At 44.4% G+C, this 25143-nt stretch overlaps 1 protein-coding gene and 1 non-coding gene across 4 annotated transcripts in view; both read right to left on the reverse strand.

The window, feature by feature from the left end:
- The window catches only part of COP1 (COP1 E3 ubiquitin ligase), a 127527-nt gene that overhangs the window by 11162 nt on the left and 91222 nt on the right, over positions 1 to 25143 (reverse strand). For 2 of the 3 annotated variants that reach the window (XR_008578104.1, XR_008578103.1), the window contains exons 17-19: positions 22340 to 22464; positions 21072 to 21232; positions 10793 to 10895 (exon numbers count right to left, since the gene is read on the reverse strand). Coding sequence is in view for 1 of the 3 variants with exons in the window: in XM_054834115.1 (XP_054690090.1) it covers positions 21072 to 21232; positions 22340 to 22464 (286 nt within the window). In the remaining 2 variants the exon portion in view is untranslated. The remainder of the gene's footprint in view (positions 1 to 10792; positions 10896 to 21071; positions 21233 to 22339; positions 22465 to 25143) is intronic. The other variant, XM_054834115.1, reaches the window with a different exon arrangement.
- On the reverse strand, positions 7315 to 7451 carry LOC129209753 (small Cajal body-specific RNA 3). Its single transcript, XR_008578197.1, has one exon. It is a non-coding gene; the product is annotated as a small Cajal body-specific RNA 3 (non-coding RNA).

Raw genomic sequence — 25143 nt, forward strand, 5'->3', positions numbered from 1 at the left:
AGTGCTTTTATCTCCCTTCCAAACCCTCATCAGAAACAAAATGTGCGATCTGAAGAAACGGCCACCAACCTGCATGAGAGTATTCAGAAGCGTGACCTAAATCTGGTAGGTTTAGATTTTGATTTTGTGCGGACCAATGGCAAACCATAAGGGATCAGAGCCATAAACAGAAACCAGCAGACCGTGAAAAGCCTTTTCCGTACAAGCTACTCCGAATTAAACAGCCCAGTCCACCCTGCCACAAGTGCTGCACAGCCCGGTCCTGAAGCCCAGCAAGGACCACCGCTCCCGACTGCTGCACTGGGAAGGAACGGATGCTGGTGAGAAAGTCCTGAGAGATGCTAAAAGACATCTTTTCCTGGGCCTCCCAGCTCCTTGGTCCTCTCTAACTCACAACACTCTCCTTGCCTCCTGCGAAGGGCAAACTCCAATTTCTTTAAGCCCCGCTTCGTGTTTAGCTGGTTCTCTTATGCCTCCTCCTTTCACACTCATGATGTGTTTCTCCCATCCCTCTTACCTTCTCTATTCTTCTTCCTTCTCTTTTTGCCAAGTCAGTGCTTTCTCTTCCAGCTAAACTATATCCAAAGCTCCTCGGTTGCTCAGTTCCCTCTTTCAAATCATCTTCACACTTGAATCAGCAATTCCCTAGTTTGTGCAAGAATGCTTTCATCTTTCCTAGACCATCTGTCCTATATCCTTCAGGGCTTTTGTATTTGTGAGATCATTGTCCCTTGCATGGCATCTCTCATCAAAACCCTACTTTCAGCACTCCATTCTTGAGTTTCAACTGCCTCTTTACAGCATCGTGTACATCTTCTCATCTCCTTCTCCATCCCACTGTGAACCCACCTTTGAAAATCCTGCTTACAGAACAGTATCCCCTTCTCTCCAACCCTTTTGCCTCCAACATGCTAGCACCAACACGCACAACTTCCTTGGGTTCAGAAAGGGAACGTGTGATGGTTAACCTTCCTCTCCGGTCCCAACTGTATCAGGTCCCCCAGGCCTTCTTTTCTTCTTGGCTCTCCTAGGTCCTTGAACTCATGAGTGCACTAGGATGACACATCTGTTCCTCTGGTCCCTGCCTCGGCTGTCAGCTACAGCTCATTCCCTCATCCACCTCAAACACCTGCCTGGATAGAAACCAGAGGATAGAAGAATATAACGAGGCAGAAGCCTTATGGTTAGAGACCGAAACATCCTGTTAATTTGTGGGAACCAACTGCTGCTGGGCCAGGAGTTTTCAAAAGGAGATGGCGATCCACGTCAGCAGCCTGGCAGATGCACACATGCCCCAGATATCCTTTCCTTCGTGCCTTTTCCCGATACACAAGAACTAATGCCACGTATCAGCTGCCATGCTGAACTGGAACACACTCCTCTGAAGGCTGACAAATGATTTTTAAGTTGGGCCATGGGGGATCACTGCTAGGTGCCACATCTCCTGTGCTTCTTGAAGCTCAGTGCATCGCTGATGCCACCAGAGGCTTCCCTGGGCCAGGCAGCGGAGTTTGGATCCTTGTGTTAAACCAGTCCCCACATAGAAATACCATGAAATAAGCTGTTACCTGGTCAAGCTCCCGCTTCCCTTCCTCTCCCGGTACCATTAGTTTCAGTCTCTAAGTAGCTGAATGATACAGGCTTAAAATTGACCCAACCACCTTGACGTTAATATTTTAAATTATTAAGTCTTAGTTCTCTAATGCCAATAAATCATTTATATGTGCACATTTAATTAACAATCCAATCAGTAAAAACAACTTAGCATTCGCACAGCACATTTTATCAGAGGACCCAAAGACACATTACAACATTAATTAAGTGTAACAAATGCACTGGTGAGGGAGTTAAGTATTATCCTGCTTTGACATGTGGGGAAACCGAGGCAACATGCTCAGTGGATTTGCCCAAGGTTAATCCAGATGTTTGCAGTGAGGCGCCGAAGAGAAAAAGCAGGGAGAAATACCACTGAGATTTAACTCTCCTAATAAGCATTCATTTTCTGAACTGCAGCATTTGCTTATTGGCTGATGAGAAATCCGTTCCAGCTGCATTCCTCTCCCAAACAGGCTAAGGGCACAAACCACTGCTGTCAAGCACGCTAAAGATCAACCCTAAACTGCAACAGCCTGCCAGGTGCGGCTGAACACACTGGGTCCAACAGGATACCTAGGGTTTTGAAGACCATTAATGACCCTTCCCACCCCATAGTTCACACCTACGGACACATCTGAGGTCATGGGATGCAGGACACCTACCCAGCCATCATAGGTCCTAGACCTACATCAGTGTGTGATATCTCCCAAGTGCTCCAACAACTCATCCAGCCCTCGGGGAGTTTCACACTTGAGAGCATGGGAGAAGAGCAAGAAATTCCTGAACGACACCAACTCTGCTCACAACACGCTGAACAGTTATGAGTCTTGGAAAACGTCAGGAGTCCAAATATCCTCACTCTTCTCCAAACCCATAGCTTAACAAGTCTTTCAGGCCATGCACAGCCTGTCTTTCCATCTCTCTCTCCCTTCCCACAGCCAGGAGGTGACCCTCACAGTGGTCCCAGACAATGGTGGCACTCACATAGCCATGGCAGCTCTGGTTGAGGATGTGCTCCTCTGTGTCCTCAACCTTAACAGCTCTAGATGCAGCAGTTCTGCTTGCTTCTCCCATTTGGTACAGAAAACCACCGGTTCCTGGGACTAAGGCTACAGCTGACAGCCAAATTGATTTGCCCAAAGTATCAGGGATGGTTTTGTTGATAGTGCCTGGCAGCCATCTAGAATTCAGTCCAGAAGTCCATTCCGGGCAAGTCCAGCCTTGTTTTTTCCAAAGATAATGAATTCTGCTCTGTATGCAAATTACATGCTGTGGCAATGCTTTAGGTTTCCCAATTACCATGTGATGAAACATTTGAGACCCAGATGATGCCTACTACCCGTCCCTTTAACCCAAGCGTGTGCCTCTCAGCGAAGCTGGCTGGATTTTCAGAAGTTCTCACTGAAACCAAGAGGAGCTCATCTCCTCAACACCTTTGGCTACTGGATCTCTATGATTAAAAGACCTGAGTATCGATGTAAGTCTGTCTCACGATGGCGGGATGCAGAGCCTTCCTTCCCCGAACAGAATGATGTACTAAGCATTGCTTACACAAGAGTAATCACAAAGTCACCGGTTCGTGCACCGCTCCCAGTCTGAGACAGGGCATGCAGAAGATTAAATAAGACAGAATTCACCTAATTAAAACAAGAGAGAGAAAGGCTTGACTAATGTTAAGGTATTAAAGCTACCATAGGCTTAAGACAGGGTGGATAAAGCCCCAAACTAACCTCTGGAGAAAGAGGTCTTGCAGCCGTGTAACTGGTGGGAATACATGCTGGGCTAGTGGGACGGGCTGGAAAGAAAAACCTTACAAAACCCCTCATATGACACCGTCCTCTGAAAACAGAAGTGGAAGAACAATTAATGCATTACAACCGCAGATGGTGGCAATCAATACGGGAGAATGGGGTAATCATAGGACATGTCAGGAGTGACGAAGGGAGCCAAGCCGAGTCGGGCTGGCTGGGTCAGCAAGAGGGGAACACTTTGGCAGGAACTCATGAAATGGCTGATGGACTGAGGAAATCAATTTATTTAAAACTGGTAATGGATTCATACTCTGCTACTGTTCATTTTATATGGTTTGGCTGTCAACTCTTTGGGGCAGGAAGCTGTCACTCGCTGTCTGTTCGGACAACGTCTAGTAAATTGGATCTCCTGCCGATTGTAGCTTCTTTGCACCGGCCTAATGAAAGCCACCTTCACCTCTAAGACTGGCCTGACACAGAGATGCAAAAAAATGGTCACGTTAAAGCAACCTGAATCCTGACATTTAATTTGTATGCTTTAAATGTACTAACATCCTTGAACATCCATTTTCAAGTGGAATTCCACCACCACCAAACCAAACCCTGATACTACAGTATCCCAAACCAACCAACTTTGTAAGTTCTGGACTTATGCTAAAAACTTGACTGTTTTGCTAACGGGCCTCGGAATAATGTTGCAGGGGGACTAGAGTGCTCGATATCTGGGAAACACATTAACTATTCTGAATGTTTTGCTCATGCCAGCTGGAAAAGAAAGATGATGGTTTCACTGCATCTGCAAGCCTTCTAATTGTGTTTCTGGATGGGCCAGAAGTCTGGCAGCCATGGAAATCAAAGCCTTCATTTCTCTTTGCGCCAGGAATAGTATATTTAATAGCAACAGGAACAGAGTCCTGGGTCTAAGCGTCAGCGCTTAGGATGCTGTCTGTGGGGGGGAAATGACAGCGTAGGTAGGATACTATACCTCCAGCCGAGGCTGCAGGCAGGGAGGGTGGGGGATTACACATCTGCGTGACAAGCAGAGCTACTGCAAGGGGAGGGGAAGCGAGGCACAACGGGAGAGCAAAAAATATCTCATCCCTGGAGGCCGCTTCCATCCAAAGGGCTGCAGCTGCACGAGGGAAGAACAGGAGAGGGAAGGGCACCTGCCTGCAAGGTGGCCCAGCTTGGAGCTGCATAAGCCACTACAGGAGATTTAAGAACACACGCTCATAAATACGTGTATGTGTATATACACCTATATGTTCTTGTCTGTTCTATGCAACTCATACATATAGAGAGAGAATTGCAGAAGTGAAATCACCAAGACCTGATGAGAGAAAAGAAGGGACAAATTGTTTCTTGCAGAGAAAAATCAAGACAAACATTAGCATACGTATAAGCTTCATGGAATTATACGTATAATAATGCTATTCATAACATACACCTATTTGGGAAAGGGGACTTTGATTTAAGGAATGAAAGTTTAATTAAGGTAAAACAAAAGTTTCCATTAATCTTGAAAGAATTCATAACCTGCTGCTCTCCTTCAACATCCAATTCAGCTAATGTTATAACAGGATCAAGCGCGGCACTAGGTACCTGAAACCTCCTGCCACGCAGGCAAGACCGGACAAGCTGTACTAAACCACGTGGACTTCTCTAGCCTTGAGAAATAGGAAGCTTTCTCTCCTCAAAATACTGTTTCAAAAGTGACCCAAGTGCAATGGGCAAATATTTTCACTAGCCAGGGCACAAAGGAAAATTATGAAGGAGGGAAGCTGTTGATAAACTCAAGACTGGCGATGAAAAATGGCTAGAGAGTCTACACCTGCAGGCAGCAGGTTCGGATGATATCCAAAACTGAGTTTAACGTCACAAGCCCGAGTTTACTCTTGAGCAGAATTATCTCCTCCTCACCTAAAGCCCCAAAAGGGTCAGAGCTGGCCTGGCTCGTGGTCAGTGCGGTCTCTGTAAATCCTTATCGTTACGGCAGTATACAAAAGGGAGCTGAACCGGACTTTGAGCTGTCTGCAAGGCTGTTGGGAAGAGAGCGATCTTTCATTTGTAAACGGAAAGAGAAGCTGGAATATCCTACTACTGATGCTTTCTCCATTGTATTTATCTGGGAGGAGAAGGGAGTGGGAAAAGATGACAGCTATGCCTTAGGTGTTAAGAATGATGAGAGTACAGCTTTATAGCTTTAGTACAATAAATGCAAAGCATGACATCTTCCCTACTTCGTTCTGCAGAATGAACTATTCAAAAGACAATAATGAACTTCGCATCATCTGAAGGACTCAATTGTGCTCTGCTGCCTGCTTCCCTGATCCCATCCATCTAAAACACTCCCGAATCCAGAAGGACGAGTGAAACCAGCAACAAAAATGCACCTGAGAAATCAGAAATCACTGGGTCATTCAGCTGTTGAAAAGCATTTTAGATATAAAAACAAAGGATGTAAAGAAAACCCACCAAGGACTGAGATTAAAGTCAGAAGAAAAACGTAGAATGTCTTTAGACAAGTTCATTGATTGTGAGAGATGGGGGATAAAAATAAAAATCCAAATGACACATAATTTTTACAACTAGAGAGAAATTCCCTATTCTTTCCTTCACCTTCCGCTTTCCCTCTTCTCGACTTGCTCATTCACCTCCCTGCACCTTACCTTCCCCTAAGGAATACCAGGAGGTGGCCCCTGAATTCTAATTGCCTTTGCCATTCTATTAAACCCCCTGGATTTAAATGGGCAAAATTAGCAGGACTCGCCTATCAGGCATTCTCCACAACACTAGATGAGAAGTCACCTGAAGCTCTGGATGGGCTTTCTTTTGTTTATGGCCTTTAAATAATTCAGAGAGAGGAGTTGTCAAGCTGAATCTGCAAAGGTCCCTTGACTTTGGACTTAACGCTATTAGACAGCCTGCCTATTGTTTATAAAGACAAAAAGGAAAACGTTACAGGATCGTATGTCTGCATGGGAGGGGAGTCAAGGACTAGAAGAACAAGGGCTGTCAGGACAGAAGTCATAAAAAACCAGATGGGAAAAGCAAAAGTAGGCAATAGGTGAAATACAGATGTACCAGCAAAGCAGCAAGAGCAAGTTGCCAGTTTGGTCATGCTATAAATAAACAATGCTAGCAGTTTCTTTTGTAATAGGATGTCATTCTTTAAAAAGGAAAAGCCCAAATGCAAATGGTAATTAGCAATTAAAAACACAACTTCCCAGCTATACAGCTGCAGCCACCTCTCCCAGATCTGTCTCACTTCTGCAAACCAGTGACAGCCATCAGGCAGCGGGCCAGCACTTCATAATCATCCCAAACCTCAGAGAGAGCAATTTCATCCTTTCTCCCTTTTTTTCCCTGGGCTTTCTGGGCAGACAAACACGGTAAGGCCTGTTGAAGATCTACTAGGTCCTGCCTGGGGACACCAGCAGACCACAGGCGATGGCTCCTGGCATCCCAGGGAGCTCACATGCTCCAAGGTGCCTTTTAGTTTTTATTTTTTTTTTAAATGACTCTGGGGCACGGCACCGCTTTGATGGGGTTTTGCACAGTCATTTTCAAAGCTGCAAACCTGGCTTGCAGCAAATGACTGTGTCTTGAAGCAGCGCGAAGAACTGAGAGGGAAGGGGAACCTCAGGACGTGCAGCCCTGCTCCACCCATGCACATCTCCCCAACCAGAACGTAATCACCTCTACAGCCAGTCTGCTACACCTAATGAGGACTTTTTTTAAAATAAAAAAAAAGGGCATTTTAATACAAAACCCAATAACTATGATTATAGCCTTGCCTTAAACTACTGAGCTGGATTAACTTTCAGCTATTACACTTAGCCCTGGATGCTGCAAGACAAAACCCTGCCCAAGGGCTGTCCCCACGTGGTGGGACATCACGGACGGGCAGCAGAGTCGCTGCTAAGGACACTGCCGGAGCTGCCTCTGCGTATTGGGGGATAATTCACGTGTATGGAGGGGAACGATCTGGTTTAGTTTGCTCTCCTAAAGCAGACAGAGACCTCCACTTCACTCTAGGAAGACTGCAACGGTGGACAAAAAACACATTTCTTTTGCCCATGACTGGTCCCAACTGGTCCCAGCAGCTTCCAGTTGTACAAAACATCACGATTAAAACAGCTTTTTATTACACCGTCTTTTACCCCAGGCTTCTGACCGTATCAAATCCTAAATGAAACATGACGTACCGCATGCAAATGAGCTGAAGAAAAGAGGATTCAAATAATAGGAAAATATCATTAAGTAGGCGAGTTTAACTCAGAAGGTCAAAATCATTCTAGCCAGAAGAAAGAGACGCTGCACGGGGCGCACACGCACGCCCGGTGGCTCCTTTCTTACTCGCTCGGTGACTGCCAGCTCACGGCAGGGCCTGAAGCTGCAGCACCGTTAATAAGTCCCTAAATCTCCTGGCCTTGAATACGCTCCTAAACTCGAGGGAAGAGCTTGCCAACGGTGTGCTGCCTGCCAGCATCCCTACAGCAAGGCCATTAAACAGCAAGCTGCTTTTTTTTCCTTTTTCTCTATATTTTTTTTTTTTTTTTTAAATTTTAAATGTGGTACGTCTATCTGAAATAAGTATCACCAGCTCCCAAACGTTACCGATCACAGCCTGCTCTCGGGTAGGAGTCCTGATATGAACTGAGGGGCTGTCAAGGTCACACGTCACATCTTGGAAATCCTTGAATTAGATTTTTCCCCTCCCCGTTCTCTCTCCTTGGCCCTCCCAAAAGGGTGAAAACCAGATGACATCCTCACTCCGTTCTAGGCTGTAACTGAGGATTTAGGAAAATCTGATGGCTCTACACACTCCCCACCAGAAAACAGGAGATTAAAAAGAGACATTAATTCTTAAAAGCATGGTTTTGTTGCTAGCATCGCTGCACCAGCAGCACGCAGGCAGGGTTAGTGGCAGCAAACGGAGCGGCGGATCGTGCTGTGGCTCTGCCGGATGTGCTGCCCGAAGGGCTCGGGTAGCTGGAGCCTGAGCTTGTCCTTCTCTGGGTTCCCAAAGAGGAAACAAAGCTGCAGTAAGGTACTTAATTTTCCGTCCTGGCCACTCCACAAACCCAGCAGTGGCCCAGTCAATGGCAGACCTTTTAGCCATCAGAGGCTTTTGCAGGTGGAGTGAGCCCATGCCAAAATAATTTCTAGCTAATACACTACAGATTTACCTATTCCCTACAACATCTAACAACTGTATTCCTAAAAAACTAGAAACCATTTTACTTTCTAATGAGCCAAACGAGGAAAAAGCATCCTTCTACATATGATGTAGTCCCAAGCAGCTCTCACACGCTCGTGGCTTCTCGGCATTGCAAAACCAACAAAGGCTTTCAATAAAGCGAGATCTGGGTAATGTTCCTCATCACTGTTTAAGGACAATTTGTTCTGGATTAAAAGTCTTGCTCCGATTAATCTTAACAGAGCAATGAATAGGAAATCCACGTCCCAGGAAGTAGGAAAGATTTTATCTTTAAACTCAATTCACAAGTAAAATCACCTCTCTTACAGTGGATAATTCTGCTACTGTTCAAGTTATTTTCACACAGTGGGTATAAAAAAATTATCTCTAGATTTCTCAAATTGAAATGACTGTTTTTAATGCTCCCTGTCATTTTGAATGCATGCAAAGACTAACAATACTGTATCAAAAAGAGAAGCTCAACAATCAAGAAATCCATTAAGCTACCAACGACACTAATAGCAAAAAGGAAGTTTAAAAAGACTCAAGTATATAAAGAAAAAAAAATCATGTCATTTTCCTTCTGGGATTATAGGAGTGAACAAAACCCCTTGTGTTGCGACATAGTACCTCTCATTTTATAATATCCTTCAGCTACACAAATATTAGAATACAAACCTGAGCTCTGCTGACAAAGGGTGAGGGAAGACAAACAAACACCCCCGGCATTTGATTTTTTTTTTAGCTCATCTGCTTCACCCTCCCTTGATTTTGGATATTCTTCCTGAAGAGATGCTGCTGTTGACTCGCTCCTCCTCAACAGACACCCCAGAGCCAAAGCCAGGGCGTGCGGCAGGTACCCTCTGCTTTTCTCAGCCTGACGATGCCTCAAACGTTTCGGAGCAGAGATGGTGAGAAATATAGGACAAAATACAGTGGATATAAGAAAATAAAAACAACTGTCCTCTGCGAGGACTACGCATGACTTATTTCTTGTCACAGCAAACTCATGGGTACTGCTACAATCATCAGCAGAAAAGCTCTTGTGACGAGCTCATGATCGTCTACTGCCCTGGCTATAGCTTCCAAGGAAGAAATAAATGATATTATAAGAAATTGCCTCTAAAAAACCAAAACCACATGGCACATACACAGTATGTGTGTGTCTGGATAAGGAGAGACAGAGACAATGGGGCTTGGCGTGCGCCACATTCATTACTTCATTAACTTTGATTTGTAGTGAGCTGGGTTCAAATTCCACATTCATATGTTATCCAAAATTAATACCGAAGCCCCAGCCCGGTCAAGAATACACTTGTCGGCATCATAAACCCACCTCAAGCCTGCTCACAAAGGAAAACAATGGAAACTTCACAAATCTGTACAAAAATGAGTTTTCACAGCTCCCCACCCCATTGCAGAATGGGTAATTCCCAGGTTCACAATAAACAGCAAAAGCCAAAGATTCAGTGATTGCGGTGGGCTTACGAGGAGGAGACCGTCCTTGTCCACACTCGTGCGTTCAGACAGCTCTGCTCTCGGGGGAAAACCAAGGAGCCTTACGACGGGAAGGAGAGGGAGGGCTGCAGAGGATGGCCAAGAGTCAGAGAGCCTGAGCTCGCGTCCAAGGATACACTGGGAAAACAGCGGCAAAATTGCGTCCCTTCACCCTGTAACCATACATCTAGCCAAACATTTATCTGAAAGAAATCTCGAAAGCGATATTTTTCTTATATAAACATCTGAGCATTAGCAGAGTGATTTTTCACAGTGTGGATCTTTGCTTACTTTTGGCAAGGTAAATATATATATTCTTAAGTTTTGCAACAAAGAAAAGTCACAAGTTCCCAGCACAGGCTGCTGCATGCTATAAGACCAGAAGTAAAGTTTCACAAGCTGCTAACTCCTGTTTTACTTCAGATTTTCATGCATTTCCCAATTTAAATTTCTTCTTTTGCATTGTTAAGCCAAGCGTGAACCTAACAAAAACAGAAAGCTGACAGTGAGATGAATCCTTTTGTACTAAATAAGGACATTTGTATTTCACTTCCAGCTCATATTCTCTTCTTAATACTCCTGTTGGCCCAAATTTATCTTTTCAAATGCCGGCGCTAACATGCGATTTGTGAAGCAAGACACACACAGAAGCACTATTAACCTCCTATTTTAATCAAGGATATTTCACTCTAAACGAGTCAAGTCTTCCCCCCAAGCACACACTCCCCAGACTAGACAGGCTTGCCGTTATTTGGTGGTCAGAAGAAACTTGGCTAGAGCAGTCTGCTTTGGAGAAGGTCTGTCTTGGAAGAAAAAGGCAACGAGGTCTCAACTGACCAACCTAGAAACTAGGAAAGAAAAAAAAAAAATCACGTATGCCTGATTTACACTCGGAGACTTGGCGAGCGATGCTGAGCCTCTGCCAGCGCGGGTAGTGAGGAGGGATGCAGCTTCTCCTCCCCCTGCTGCAGTTAATTTATGTGCTGTCTGCAGATTACAGGTAAAAGGAACTTTTTTTATTATTATTTAATGGATTTGAACTAATCTTTCTTTCCAGTATATGTAATATTGCTTATCTTCCCTCCAGTATCTCTCATTATTATAAGTAAATGGGAAACAATGCACCGTCTCATCTGCCAGCTCCCCAGGCTGCCCCGGCTATACCTCTTTGCTTAACTTAATATTCACTTCAGACATACTAAAGTAAAACCAGAAGATCCAGTACTGAACCAAACAGCTCCCTTCTCTCCAGCTTTAGCAACCAGATAAGAGTTTCGGAAGCGATTATGATATACAATAACATATAAGAGACAATTGTCTGAAGCAGCGCTTCCTTCGCAGAATTCAAAACACCTCGTGCAAGGGTGAAGGCAACTCCGTTCAGCTGCACAACCCCAATCATTTCTGTCTAAAAGGTACTCATTAAATTACTAAACATAACTTTCCTGCCATACTAGTTTTCTCTTCCTTAGAAAGGACTGATTATTATAATTCTGTGTGTATCCTATATAAGATAATTACATATCCTAATTACATATCCAGGTAGTTTCAATTCTGACACAAGATTGCTTTCAAAGGTGCGACTGTTTTCACTCCACGCACATAGCTACCTCATCTAGCATTAGCTAGAATTAGATCAGAACATTACCAAAAATCTTATTTAAATAGGTTAAAAGGACACAAATCCACCTTGCTGTTGGAAAACCAGTCTGAGCAGTTGTTTTTACAAGGAGTGTCCAAAAGCCTTAATTCCAGCTTTACTAACATTGCAATGCAATTGGCATTAAGCTGGTCACAAGTTACTGGGTTTCAAAATGCTTTGGGGTTTTGTTACTGATAACAGAAGGGCAGAAGGCGTACAAAAGCCTTCAGAACAGTTGCCCAAAGCCAAGCAGTAACTATATTGATGCAGAGACCTACATAAAGTAAAGCTTTTGCAGAGAAAACCACCTGTGCATAAATGCTTCTGCTTCCATCTCACCCAGAGGTTAAATTATCTGATCAAAATCTTGCGCTGGAAAGAAAAAAAAAATCAGTTCATATTTTTTCCACTTCATTTAGACTCCGTAAAACATTAAATCCTGCCATTAAAATTGCTTAATTAGGAGCGCTAGAGCGAAAGGTTGATGCAGCTCATGAGCTGCGACTACTGAATGGCGGTGGCCTGGCAGGACTTGCCATCGGTAGATGCACTGAAGAATGGGGAAAAAAGAAAAAGAAAGAGACAATATTGTGAGCTAGCTTTGACTGTAATTGAAGCAGTGCCACTTGTTAGAGGGAATGAGGTTATAAACCCACCTTCAAACAGCAGTGACAGCAGACCACCAGCAGCGAGGGCTTCAGACACCCTCAGTGTGGGAATTCTGCTGCTGCATTGAAGCCGACTTCAAAGGCGGTGGTTAGCCCAATGCCAATGGCTTTTCAAAACCTGCTTCACTCTCTCTCGCTTTGCTCTTGCTGGTCTGAAACCAGAGTCCCCCTTTAGCACTAAGTATCGAGAAATCCAGCTTTACCCCTGCAGCTCCCATCCTAAACAGCCCCCTTCATCTGCTTCATAAAACACTGGATACCGCCGCACTCACAGAGATTAGCTCCGAGCGTTCAGACCTCATCTCGCTGGCACTTCGTGCCAACCAGAGACTTCAGCAGATAGATGGCACTTCAAAAAAAAAAAAGAAGCCAGCATGAACCTAGCAGAGGAAAGTAAAGCAAAGGCTGCTCACGTAGGAGATGCTCTGAGTCAGAGGAGACCAGCTTTGGCTGGAGCTTGAGATCAGGCAATAGATGCTGACTCCGTACCCGTAAAACTTGCCTGGCTCCTAGAATGACTTACTGCTTTCAGGGGACACTATACATAATATACATCATAAAATGTATATCATACAAATACTAGGGATGAGCCTTCCTACCCAAAGGCTAAGAGCTGTGGGGGAACAGAGTGCACGCCTGCCACCTCTAATCCTTAGGGCAATAGAGGGTGAAATGCCCGCGGGACAAAGGCACATCACTAAGAACAAGCATGGGAAGAGAGGAGCTTACAACTCACAATAAGTAGGTTTCCAGGCATCATCTGAGAAAAAAAACCCCACCCCAAACCGTACAACAGCCTAATCAATTATTTAATCAGCATCTCTAGAGTCCAGCAGGATACGTATCAGTTCAGACCAAGGGGCTCAAGAGCAGCACTGCAGAGGTTGGGTGGGAAAAGAAAAGTACAACTGTGGTTTTCAATTACTTAATTCTAAAAGCAAATGTCTCCGAATACAAATCTGCTCTTTTTTTCCTCTCTCCACCCCAATATATAACAGAAGGGTGACCCTGAGTATCACCCTAATACAAGTAAGCTTCTATTAAGCTGTGCTGTTTGGAAAACAGGTTATGTGAAGGGCCACACCGTACATCCTGCTGCACTTCAGCTTGTACCTTGTAACATTACGGCTCGGCAAGGCAATTGGGGATGGAGTCAGGAACAAAGCCCAGGTTCCGGGTGAATTCCTGACTTAGGTTCATCTGTTAAAAAACCCTCACACTTGAATAAAGAATTGATGGTTACTAAAGCAGCAGAGTCCCAACAGGAGAGAAACATCCACTTACAAGCTTAATGACAGCTGCACAGAGACTTCGTTGTGTTCCCAGTTCATAGCATGTATCATAGCAATACAATTTGTGATTGCATTGGGATGCTCTTATTTTTTAAAGCCTAGGAAACAACGAGAGCCTGCTCGGACCTCTGCTTGCACCGGCAATGAACTGCAATCCATTATCTGTACAGCTGCACCACCGGGATCAGCTACTGGAACCGTAATGTCAACGATACTCAGAGTTATGTGGACCACTGTGTCATTCACTTGCTCTAGGAAAGAGATGACTAATAAGGAGGACCTCAGTCCTATCTACAGCACGCTGTCTACTTCTCTTGGCATTAGAAGAGACACATTGGTAAGCAAATATCAGCTGTAAAAGCCTGAAAGAGTAAATGCTGCTTTCATTCACGAAACGTGTGACTTTGATCTGCCTTCACTTCAAAAAAACATCAACCCCTTGGCAATTTTCCGCGCTTATGCGGGGGGGGGAGGGGGGGGAAAAATGCCTCAGCTTGCAGAAGGAAAGAGAAATTGAGTTTGAAAATGTAAACTTAAAATCAAAGAAGAAAAACCTGAGCCACCTACATTTCTTGGAGAAGCTATGCTTAAAATAGAAGCTAGGATGATATCAGAGTGCTGCAGTACCACAGGGGACCTGAACTTCCAGAGCTGAACAAAAGCGACAGACTCTTCCCCTCCGTTCGCAGCGGCGGCAGGGCCAGCTGCTCCGCTTCTAGGAAAGGAACAGTTAACATAGGCGCTGATGTACCAGCTACCCGCTGGCGTCCCACCTTGAGCTCTGAAACAGCATAATAAATGGTGCAATACACTTCTCCCCCCCTCAAACACATTAGATGGGAAGAGTAGAGCAGGCAGAGGTTGGGGTTATCAGGGAAGCGCCTGACTCCCTTCACCCCTCACCAGGAGGAAGCTCAGAGGGTGTCCAGGGGAGAAGCCATACTGAAAGAACATTTACCGATATTATTATTCTTCTCCAGGAGACTGAAAATTAAACACTTTCTCCTAAAGCCTGTCATTTGCATAATCACATTATCAAGATGGTCTTTCACATGGACCAAAGTGTCAACACACTGAGATTTCAATATAATCCATCAACTGTTAATAATAGACTATGATTCCCCCCACCCCGCAAAGTTCTCTGCGGTTGGACTCCAAGGGTTGTGATGAGGAATAAAATATTGTTAGTCACCTGAGTATTTTTTAATTACTTCTCCTTAGCCACAGAAAAAATAGAGGCCAAAAAGAGCATTTGAAAATGTATGGGTATGAAAGTGTATGAGCACGTTCAGCACAAAGAAGCAAACATACTGAACTTGTGACATCTTTTAACTGCAAGGTAGATATTGTTCTGCATACGAAAATACTCTTCAAGCAGCATATAACACAATATATGCAGTGTGTGTTGGTATACATAAGTATATAGGGGAAAAAGTCAACCATGTACGATGTATCTTTTGATATTCTGGGTTTCACTTGTTTTTAATGAAGATTTGAGATTCCTAAATAAGTAAGGGAGGAACAGACACGAAAAAGGTAGGATGGAAGAGAAATAAAAATATACTTACTACCTGAGGAAAGTGCAAAGCAGCAAAGTAATAAAAGCCAAAGAAAACTTCTTGTATAAAGCATTGCCAATGGCCAGAGAGCAGAGGGCATGTCAAGAGGAGTGGGAAGCCATCACACAGACAGCTGCGAGCTTCACAGCACACATGCTATAGGCCTTAGCTTCCACAGGAGGGAGGAAAATCTTTGAAGATTTTCAGGAGGGGAGGGGAAAAAAAAAAAAGCCTGTATAATAAACCCGATCAAAGCCACATATCCTTGCTTTTCTTAAAAGCTGATCATTCTCAGCCTTCCGTAAACTGCCGTGCATTTCAATCAGAAGAGAAAAGACGAAGACCACCGCAGACCGCGTTTCCAGGATGAAGCAGTAGCGTGGTACAGCACCGGAGAATAACCTGCAGGAATGCTGCTTTGGGGGATGCTGCACACAAATGCTACGGGTCAGCCCTGGTCTAGGAAAGAAAGGACGAGTCAGAAAACAGCAGGCACCCTCCCTGAAAATACCGCGGTTGGAGCTGCTCTCGCTGCTACCTGTGCCAGCGGCTGGTATCAGAGGCAGGCAAGGGACAGCTCGGGTCTGATCGCTCCAAGCAGGCATTTATCTCGTAAGCTTTAGATTACTACCTAGGTATATCTTAACCGACATCTGAACAACTTATTGAGGATGCTGCAAAAATGAAACAACACTGAGTTGAAGCTGGAAGTCAAAAATTCTCACCAATTTTGAGCCTTTGAAATTTCAGCAGCAAAGCAGAACACACACACACACAAAAAAAATCACAATTACACTTTCCCCACCCCCAAAATCCCATTGGAATTCATATTTCAAGGTACAAGAGATGTAGTTACAGTCGATACAAGTTACTTAAGAATGACACTGAATAAGCATTTGGTTATTTGGGAATGACAAAGGAGGTTTCATTTTTAATGTTCATAAGTCATCCAAATTAATTAGTGCTTTAACATGGCAATGAATCACTTCCCAAAATAATTTGTATTGGCTAAATTAATTCCAGTGAAGAGAGCCAATTTGCTGATTGTAAATTATCAGAGTCCCTGACTAGCTCTTGTGTATGTTGTGTACCATTTATTAGGCTACTGGGAAACAAAGGATGGCTACTTTTCATCAGTGAACAAGATTACAGCCCTATTAAGTGACCAGCTTATTGCGGTACAATTATAGGTTTCTATTTAAAGAATTCAAGCCAGACATCATTAAGAAACAAAGCTGGATGTTCAGAGGAAAGGAAAAATAAATGGAAGAAAAGCTTGTTTTCTGAAGAGATGCACCAAAAACCTATTTGAAGGGAATATTTCCATCCTCTTAGAGTAACAAAGAGAAGTTCAGACATGCAAGACTAATTATGAAGAAACTTCCATCATATGACAGTGCCTAAAGGCAACCTGAAGCCTGGAGTCCCAGAGCCTGCTTCTCTCACTCACAGCTAGATGATCGTTGTCACTCTTCAAAAGTCATTTTAATTTAGGGGAGACTCAAAATGAGGTGAGAAAACACATACAGGGGTTTCTGCTTTCCCCTGTCAGGCAGAGGAGACGCCTTCATAGCACTGCCTTCTGAGAGCCTTCCTCCCAAGTGCCAGGAGACCTCTGCATCCATCCAGCATGTACCACCAACCACCCACTCACTAGGGTGAGATGACTTGGTTCAAGTCCACAGCGCTGTCCTCAATGGATTTCCCTTCTTTACCCCTCTTAAAAGAAAAAATACATGTCCATAAAGCTTTACCTAAGCTAATTTGCATGGCATTCTCCTGCTCTTATCTGCATCTCCTTACTGGTATCAAAGCCTCGACATTTCTGCTTGAGAAATCTTTCCCTGGCTAACCTGCTTATCGGCAGTAATGAATACTCATGCAAACAGGTACAAAATTAAATGGCTTCTTTTCAGTGATTATGATAGATTGAGCCATGCTTAATCTACATAATCAAATTGCTTCTGTGTTCAGCAGTAATACCTTTTTGCTGTCCTGGGAGCAGGTTCAGCCTTGGTTTCTCTTTTGACAGCTTGTTTCTGAGAAAGACTAACCATGACTGGGAAAGGGGCTACTTGAGATGCAATTATTTAATACAGCTGTATGAGGCACGTCTCAAACTCTGCAACACGGCAAAGCAGGTCCGAACAAAAGGTGCCCCCTTTAGGGGACGCATAAGGGAAAACAAAGTACAAACCAATCTCTTCCAGCTACTATCCACGTACCTAGACAAAACTGGAGTGACCCTCCCAAGACAGATAGAACATCTCTACCCACCTAGCTGCAAGTGAGCTATGATCACTACAATAATTGCCTTTTTCCCAGGCAAGCGCATCCCCATAGGCAAGCAAGCGCATCCCCAGCTTCCATGGCAATGAAATAGAACCATGTATTTTCCAATCTCAAGACCAGATTTGCGTTTCAAATCAAGCTGGTTAAATCCTGCCAAGGTGCCAGAAACAAAGGATGGCACAGGTATGTTATAAAATCCTTGACTTGGGATTTGCCTCAGGGAAGGCTCTGAAATGCACCTCTGTGTCTAACTCATGTTTATCAGGTCACTTAGCACCAAAGTATCCTGAAGCTTTCTCTACTTTTAAATATTGATCAATTTTTAGAGTAAAATGAGAAGTGAGAAATGGTTTTCCCCACAAACTATAAATAAATGCTATTTAAAAAACACTAAACCGCCTATTTACCTTTGTCCAAAACAGCACCAAAAGAAGCAGAACAAAGGTTTGCTTCCTGATGTACCTGCTGAGAGGTTTTTTGTTTGCTTGGGTGGGGTTTTTTTGGGTTGTTTTTTTTTTTTTCAGTGTAACAAAACTATTAGCCTACAAGCCAGTGCTTATTTCTAAACATTACTTAGGAGTTGAAAAGTGAGTAAGCCTGAAATGCTAATAAGCACTTATGGAGAACAATTGCTCTCTCTCCTTATGGCTTTGTCACAGGTGGAAAAAAGGCACCGGCTGGACCTCTGCAGTTGGAAAGGTGACAGCTCTAGCAAAAAGGTCCCTGCATCTTTGTAAGCGCAGAAAAACCATGCGGGGGCGGGGGGAAAAGGGTTCTGGCAAGGGCTGCTGGCACAGCTTGACTTTGGCTCAGGAGGAAGTAAAAGCTTGAATTACACAAAAATAGATTTAAGAAAGAATCAATGACATTTCATCTGAAAGTTTTAGTTAAGTTTTAATTAGGATCTGAGATTTTGCACTTAAGTGCGTGAAGTGAAGGAGTACATGTACTCGTGCTTCACAAGATAACTGACAGATCTGAAACTTACTCATCTCATCTCGAAAGGTTAATTAAAGAACAATCTTTGAGAGCAACACCGTAGGGAAACCGAGGAGAGTCTGCTCTGCCGGGGAGCCATGGGGAAAGGCTGGCACACACTGCCCGCATCTCCTCCGCCTCAGAAACACTCCGGGTAGCAAACCGAAGCTACTGCCCAGCGACCATAGCACGGAGACAAGCGAGACAGCTTTGCGCCAGCCCAGCAAGGCACGGAGAGTAATATAAAGTTGACTCGCTGGGCTCCCTGAGGCTCTGGGGCAGGTTTCCCAGCCCGCACCGTTGCTGCTAGGCTGGAGCTGCTTCGATGTTCACACCCTTCGGCAGAGCAGGCACGATCACTGCCAGCGGTGAAAGGTAGGTGCGGTAACTCTTATAATTAGGAAACTAAGGCAGAGTGACTCACCCAGGATCAAAGTCTGCAATTACACCAGAAATAGGCTGCGGGTTCCCCGATTCCAGCTGACAGTGCTGCGAGGCAAAGGCCTTCTCTATTTCATCCGAGCATCATTAAAAAACACACCAGCTTCTAGGGAAGCCCGTATATATGAAGCTCATTTGAAAAAAATCTTATGCGAAATTCAAGAAACGTTATCGAAATGGAGAATAAAAGTTTCATCGTTCGAGTAAGACTTTGTGGACATAAGTGACCTTTGGCTGTGCAGTAATTTAATTTCCTAAGTACATGAGGAAAGTTTCAATTAGGTCAGAGAGGACTGCTGCGCCAGTACAAGAGGGAAGAGAAATGCGCGGCTGCATCGGTGAAGAGTACTTCTCGTCTCGAGGGGACTGAAGATATGGTGCAAGGAAGCATTAAGGCCTCTTGGCAAAAGCAAGGGAGGCTGCTTGCTCGGTATGCAAAGCAGGATGGCATGCACCACAGGCAGAGGTGAAACACAGAAGCAAAACACTCAGCCAGTGGCTCTCAGATCACAGGCAGCTTTTTGCTGCTTTTTTTTTTTTTTTTTACAAAAGACAGCCAGGTACTGTGGCTGCCACGGGAGGAACAGGCTAATTTAGAAGCCCAGGGAAAAGCAGAGGAGTGATGGAAAAGAAAATGATCAGAATAGCGATGGATTCTGAATGCTGCTTAATGGAGTGAAGCCTGAACGTTATTTGGCACAATCTTGATGGGCCTGACTGAACTATTACATTTTTGCACAAAATTTTCATACCGGTTATGAAGAATTGCTCGACACCCTTGGTGACTGCTCAAAAGTTTCTCAGTCACTTAAGCAGAAGGTCTGTTAGAGTAAAGCACGTTAATCAGAGAAAAGACTGATAGGGAGCGGGCGACAACAGAAACCCCACCAGAGGTGAGACATCACTGCTGTTTGTAGAAAAGTTGCCCAGGAGGTCAGTGGGCAGGACAACCCAACACAGGAACGCTGCAGTGAAGACAGTTCAGGGAAGAGGGTTTCTGGACACACAGGTTCCCACAGCATGTTTTTTATCCAGCAGAAACAAGAATTACGCAACTTCCAACAGCCGCTCTTCCTCTGAGACATGACATCGGCATATACCAAATCCTCCTAAATCCCCAGCCAGAAAGATGGTGACCCTACCTCACCAAGCGATGCCCACCGTTCAAACCACAACGGCCCACTTTTTACTTTGAAATCCAGAGTGCCATTTCAGACACTCGGGTTTATTTTTGTTTTGATTCAGAAGTGTCTATCTGAAGTGAGTTTATGCCAGTGACAACTGAATCGTGGTTGTGGGGGCAGTTTCTTCATAGGGAAACAGATTGGTAGATGTTACCCTTCCAAAACGCTGCCTTTGTGAACGCAACATCTCAGGACATCAATTAGGCAATGTTCCGTTTTTAGCTACTTGGAAGACTGTATTTAGGATGAACTCCTCTCCTCCTCCCAATAAGCCCATTAGATATCTGATCTGCAAACCCTTGTTTAACCCTTGTACAAGAGAGTTACTTGCTCAAGGTTTTTTGGTTTTTTTATGCAAGGTTTTCAAAAGCACTCTGAATTTAAAAGCAGCATTTTGTTCTCCAGAGCAGCCTCGTGCCGAAAGGCCACTCTCACAAAAGCTGTGTCAGGTCTGCCTGCAGCATTAGTACACACGCTACGTATATGAATTAAGTGTCACTGGAACAGTCATTGAGGTGACTGCAGCCTGGGCTCGCCTCCTTTACATATCTACTCATCTAAACACGGGGGCTGTATTTCAATGAGCAAGCCCACATAGACACAGTAACATCGAGATAAGGCTCCACAGCGAGTATCTGCAGGTGCCTTCATTAAAGCAACAAAAAAACCTGCTACTGCACCCACAAAAAACATTAAGTGCCAGAAATACAATGTTGCTTTTGGGATTTCAGGTGCCAAGAAGAGAAATTCAAACACCCAGGTGGAAGAGTTAAAAGCACAGCCCTCCCTTCTCCCCCACATCCCCCAGCATTTCTGTTACCCTGCAGATCTTCACGTTCTCACGCCGACCTGCAACACCCATAAACGGGAAAATACCAAGTGCAGTCAAACCCTCAGCACTGCTATTTCGTGAGAAAGCAGGAGGCATTCCTTCCGCACCCGGCTGGGTGTCTGAACAGAAAGCTTACCCCATCTGGTAGTGCCCTCCAGCACACAGCACTCACAAACTCATTTGTGTCGTCTTCTTTCCGGTCCTTGTCCAGGACACTTTTGACTGTATCAAACTTGAATGTCAGCAGTGTCTTTGAGAGGCCCTTATAGTATAGGTAAAGGGAATTATTTTCACTTCCTAAAAATAAAAAAAAATAAATGTACAAGGTCAGGTTCGGGTAGCAGACACAGAAATAAGACTTCTTAGCTTCTTCATTGTTTAAGATGAGACCAGACATTTCCTCCTTGTAGTTATCACGCTCGTGGTGCCTTGGCAACTGGGAATACTCCACAGCAAACTTTCACGATGCTTAATAACAGCACCAGGTTTTATTACAAGACAACTGCAGCATGCAGCACGTTTGCAAAACATACAGGATCCCAACTGTCCCCCATAACTTCCTTAGGGCAGAGCAGAGCATCTACGCTACCACATGAAACACCGCTACGCCCAGCCTGCTCAGTGTTACAGCTCTGAGGCAGGTAGCACTGTCACAGTTTTGCTTGCCGTAATCAAGTATGACAGTTTGGTCTGTGGAGGTTTAAGTAAGAGAGACTAGACAGTGTGCAGGCTTTATTTAGAAATCCATCTCAATTTCTGCCTTGCAAGCTGTACAGAGATCAGAGTATGCACAAGCCCAGGTCCTCCCTTCAGCGCTGGCACAGCTGTCCTGCTCATCCCACAACAATCAGCCTGTCACTGCTTTCCCACCAAGACCTCTGGGTTTACAGGGGTTCAACGGTCCAACTTAAGCGGCGAAAAGACAGAAACCGCCAAAGGGGTAACTGTTTCAGGATGATTTAGTCTTCTCGGGAGCTGCCCACGATGAGAGCGTTAGCGCTTCGCCATGCAGAACGCCATACCAGTGACAAGCACAGGACCACTCATGTGGCCCAGGCTACTGCCCTTCCTTCAAAGGATGCATGAGATGTGTCAGCTGATAAACTTGAAAGAGATAAGTGATATCAACAGTGGCTACATTAGCAGTTGATTTTTGGTGACAGCAAGTCTGAATTGTCATATAAAGAGAACTCATCTGAAATGGGAGAAAACCAAGTACAGACCCCCTTAGGTCAGGGCTCCTTCGCCATTCCCTGGGAAGGGAAGGAGGGTAGAAGTTCAGAATAATCCTCTATTAAAGCACCCAGGCAGCTGCGTAGCACAACTGCTGTGTGCTTTGCCACTGGAGAGGCACCAGCTCTGAGGAGTCCCATTAGCATTTGTCAGGACGGCTGCTCTACTCACCACAGGCGATGTAGTCTCCGTTGGACGCAAGCCCTACGAAATTCTTCTCGTTGATGTGACCCTTGAAGGAGCGCAAGCAGTGAGGCTTCCCTACGTTCCACAGCTTCAGCTGACTGTCTGTTGACCTGAAAACAATACCTAAAGTTACCCCGCTGCCATACGGCTGGTACTCCTCGCTTGCAACCCTGCTCCTTAACACCCTACTTGCACTGTAAACGTAGAAAGTCTTAGTGCACTCCAGGAGATCTCTCTCACTTTCAATCATATGCAACTCAGCTTGAGCTCGGAAAGGTATCATGTTATTTTAAAAGCCTATTAAAACGCATTACATGTTTGAATAAAACACTTCCCCGAAGTATTACTCTTCCTTGCTCCTATCAATTACAGAGTCTTTCACTGAACTGTACAGCCTTATGGGCCATCGCTGCCTCCTCCAGATCCAGGACACACTGAATCTTTTAATTTTTTTTTTTTAAAACCTCTACAGCACCAGACAAAATCTGTTCCCATCTCTGTGCCGGCTGCAACTCTCATTCATGCCTTTACAGGACTCAGGTAGGAAGCAGTCTCCTCCCTCTCCAGCTGCCCTGAAAGCATGTTCTCCTCCTCCTGCCCAATACCAAGCAGCAGCATATGAAAACCTATGGGGGCTCAGAGTTACTATTAGCATTAAATTGATGTGGTTTTCTCATGTGTAATTGAGACTGCATGGATACGGATCTCAAAACTTCCACTTTTTTCACCCTGGCAGCAAAGCTAAATATTACTATTAAAATATACAAACTCTGTTGGGATTAAATCAAAATTGATGTTTTCCGTTGTTCCCCCACATGCAAACATACCTGCCTTCAAAATGTTTTTCTATTTACTGTGAGCAAACACTTTCCCTTTGGCAAAAGAAAGGAGGTGGAGGTAGTCTCCTCTGCCTGGCAGAGCTCGGCTGTTCTGATCTTAAATTTGAAAGAAACGGGGAGCAGAACCTGTCAGCCTCCTGGGTGGGAAGGAGGGGAGGCAGGCAACGCTCCCCTCACGCAGGTCATGTCACCCAACCTTGCTGCTTTCTGAATATTTAGAGTTGAAGGGGGGAAAAAAAACCCCCACCCAATATCCATCAAATATTACCAGTGACATAAGACATCAGCCCTGCACCAGTGTCACATTTACCTAAAAATATAGCACAAAAGAGGAGAGATGCACCTTGTGCTATACTGCAAAAACCTTATCTCAGTCCTCAATGACAGCTGGAATGACAAAGGAGCGATAAGGGAGCTGCAGCAAGATTTGTTAGTCATTTGTAGTAATAGTGTGAGGTCAGATCAGAACGAAAGGTATGAACTTTATCTGCAATACTGTGACTTCAGCAGGAGTGCATTCCTCATCCCAGGTTTTGACCGGGGGGGCCCTAGAAGAGAGTATTCAGCTTCTCTGCCTGATGCTTGTTCCACGTCCGTCCCTGCCCTACGCTGCTGCTCACTCTCTCTTCCCTTGGCTTTACCATCCCAGTAGCAGCATAGCTCACAGAAAGGGAAGAAAAGGTAATACGCTACTGCTTTTTTGTGCTATTAGGGCAGCCGTATTTTTAAAACGCTGCTTTTAAAAGCTTCAGAGTTGCCTGGAAACTAAACTTTTCTGAAGGCAGGGTAAAGGAGCAAAAGACTAATCCCTGGCCTACAAGCTGTCACATTCTTGTGACAGCTTCTGGTATTAGCTAACCTATCAAGATGAGCATATAGGCACTTAACCTCTATATCTTAGTAGCATTTATTCTAGACCTCTTCATTAAAATAAAAACACTTAAAAGTCTATTAGTAATGGAATGCTTTTACTGTTAATAGATTCCCATTGAGCTCTAGCCATGTTTGCATCGCTTAGGATAGCATGCCTTAAAAGAAGAAAGTTACCCGCCACTGGACTGCAAAGAGAGGAAAAGGCCATTGATCCCGCTGGTGTTACACTGCTCTTCTGGTTTCATACCCTCTCCAAAAAAATACCATGGATGCACTGCTCTGTTAAATCCGTCTCTCTGTAAATCAGCACTGCAATCAATGCGTTGTGCTAAATACCAGGCAGTTCTGAACACCCTTGAGGTCAAAATCTAACTCTACAAGGCAAAGTAAATCAATGCAATCTATAAAACAGTTTTAGCTAGAAATCTAGAGAATCTGAATATACATATAATTTTTTCTTAAAAGAAATCAGTGCTTGATTTTTGGGAATCACTACTGCTGTCTCCTCTCCTCAATTTGCAAAAGACAGACATGAAAAATAATCTGCTCTGACGTTTCTTTCTGTTCACGCAGAAAAAGATAGGTGAACCCTCCAGATAGTCCCCTCACCCTGTTGTTACTTGTCCAAGTCTGACAGCTCTATCTATATTCCCCCCAGGACTGTGGGATAAGCTTTCTCAGACAGTCAGCACAAGCAGGACGGGTCCATTCTGTCCTAAAACATTCCATATACGATGTTCCACTTGATCATGGCTGTAAAACTTTCCCAGTCTCCTCCTGCTTCTATTAAACACTTTCTTCTTACCCAGATTTGGTTCAAAGCATTAAATTTAATTTTATCTGTGTTCTAGGTATGAATTTGCACCCTTATAGAGTTATAATGTTAATGGAAATAAGAAGAGAGGAGCTGATTAAATAGAAACAGTACCAGGAGCCACCAGGGAATCTTCCATCACACAGCTCAGCTCAGAGTAACTCACTAGCAGCCTGAATACACCTTAAAACACTACGCTTTTGCTCCAGGCTTCTAGAGCAAACTGCGTGCAAACACAGGACAGAGCAAAGCTGGATAATCAT

This window comes from Grus americana, chromosome 8, assembly GCF_028858705.1.
Source record: "Grus americana isolate bGruAme1 chromosome 8, bGruAme1.mat, whole genome shotgun sequence".
Classification (NCBI taxonomy): Eukaryota; Metazoa; Chordata; class Aves; order Gruiformes; family Gruidae; genus Grus; species Grus americana.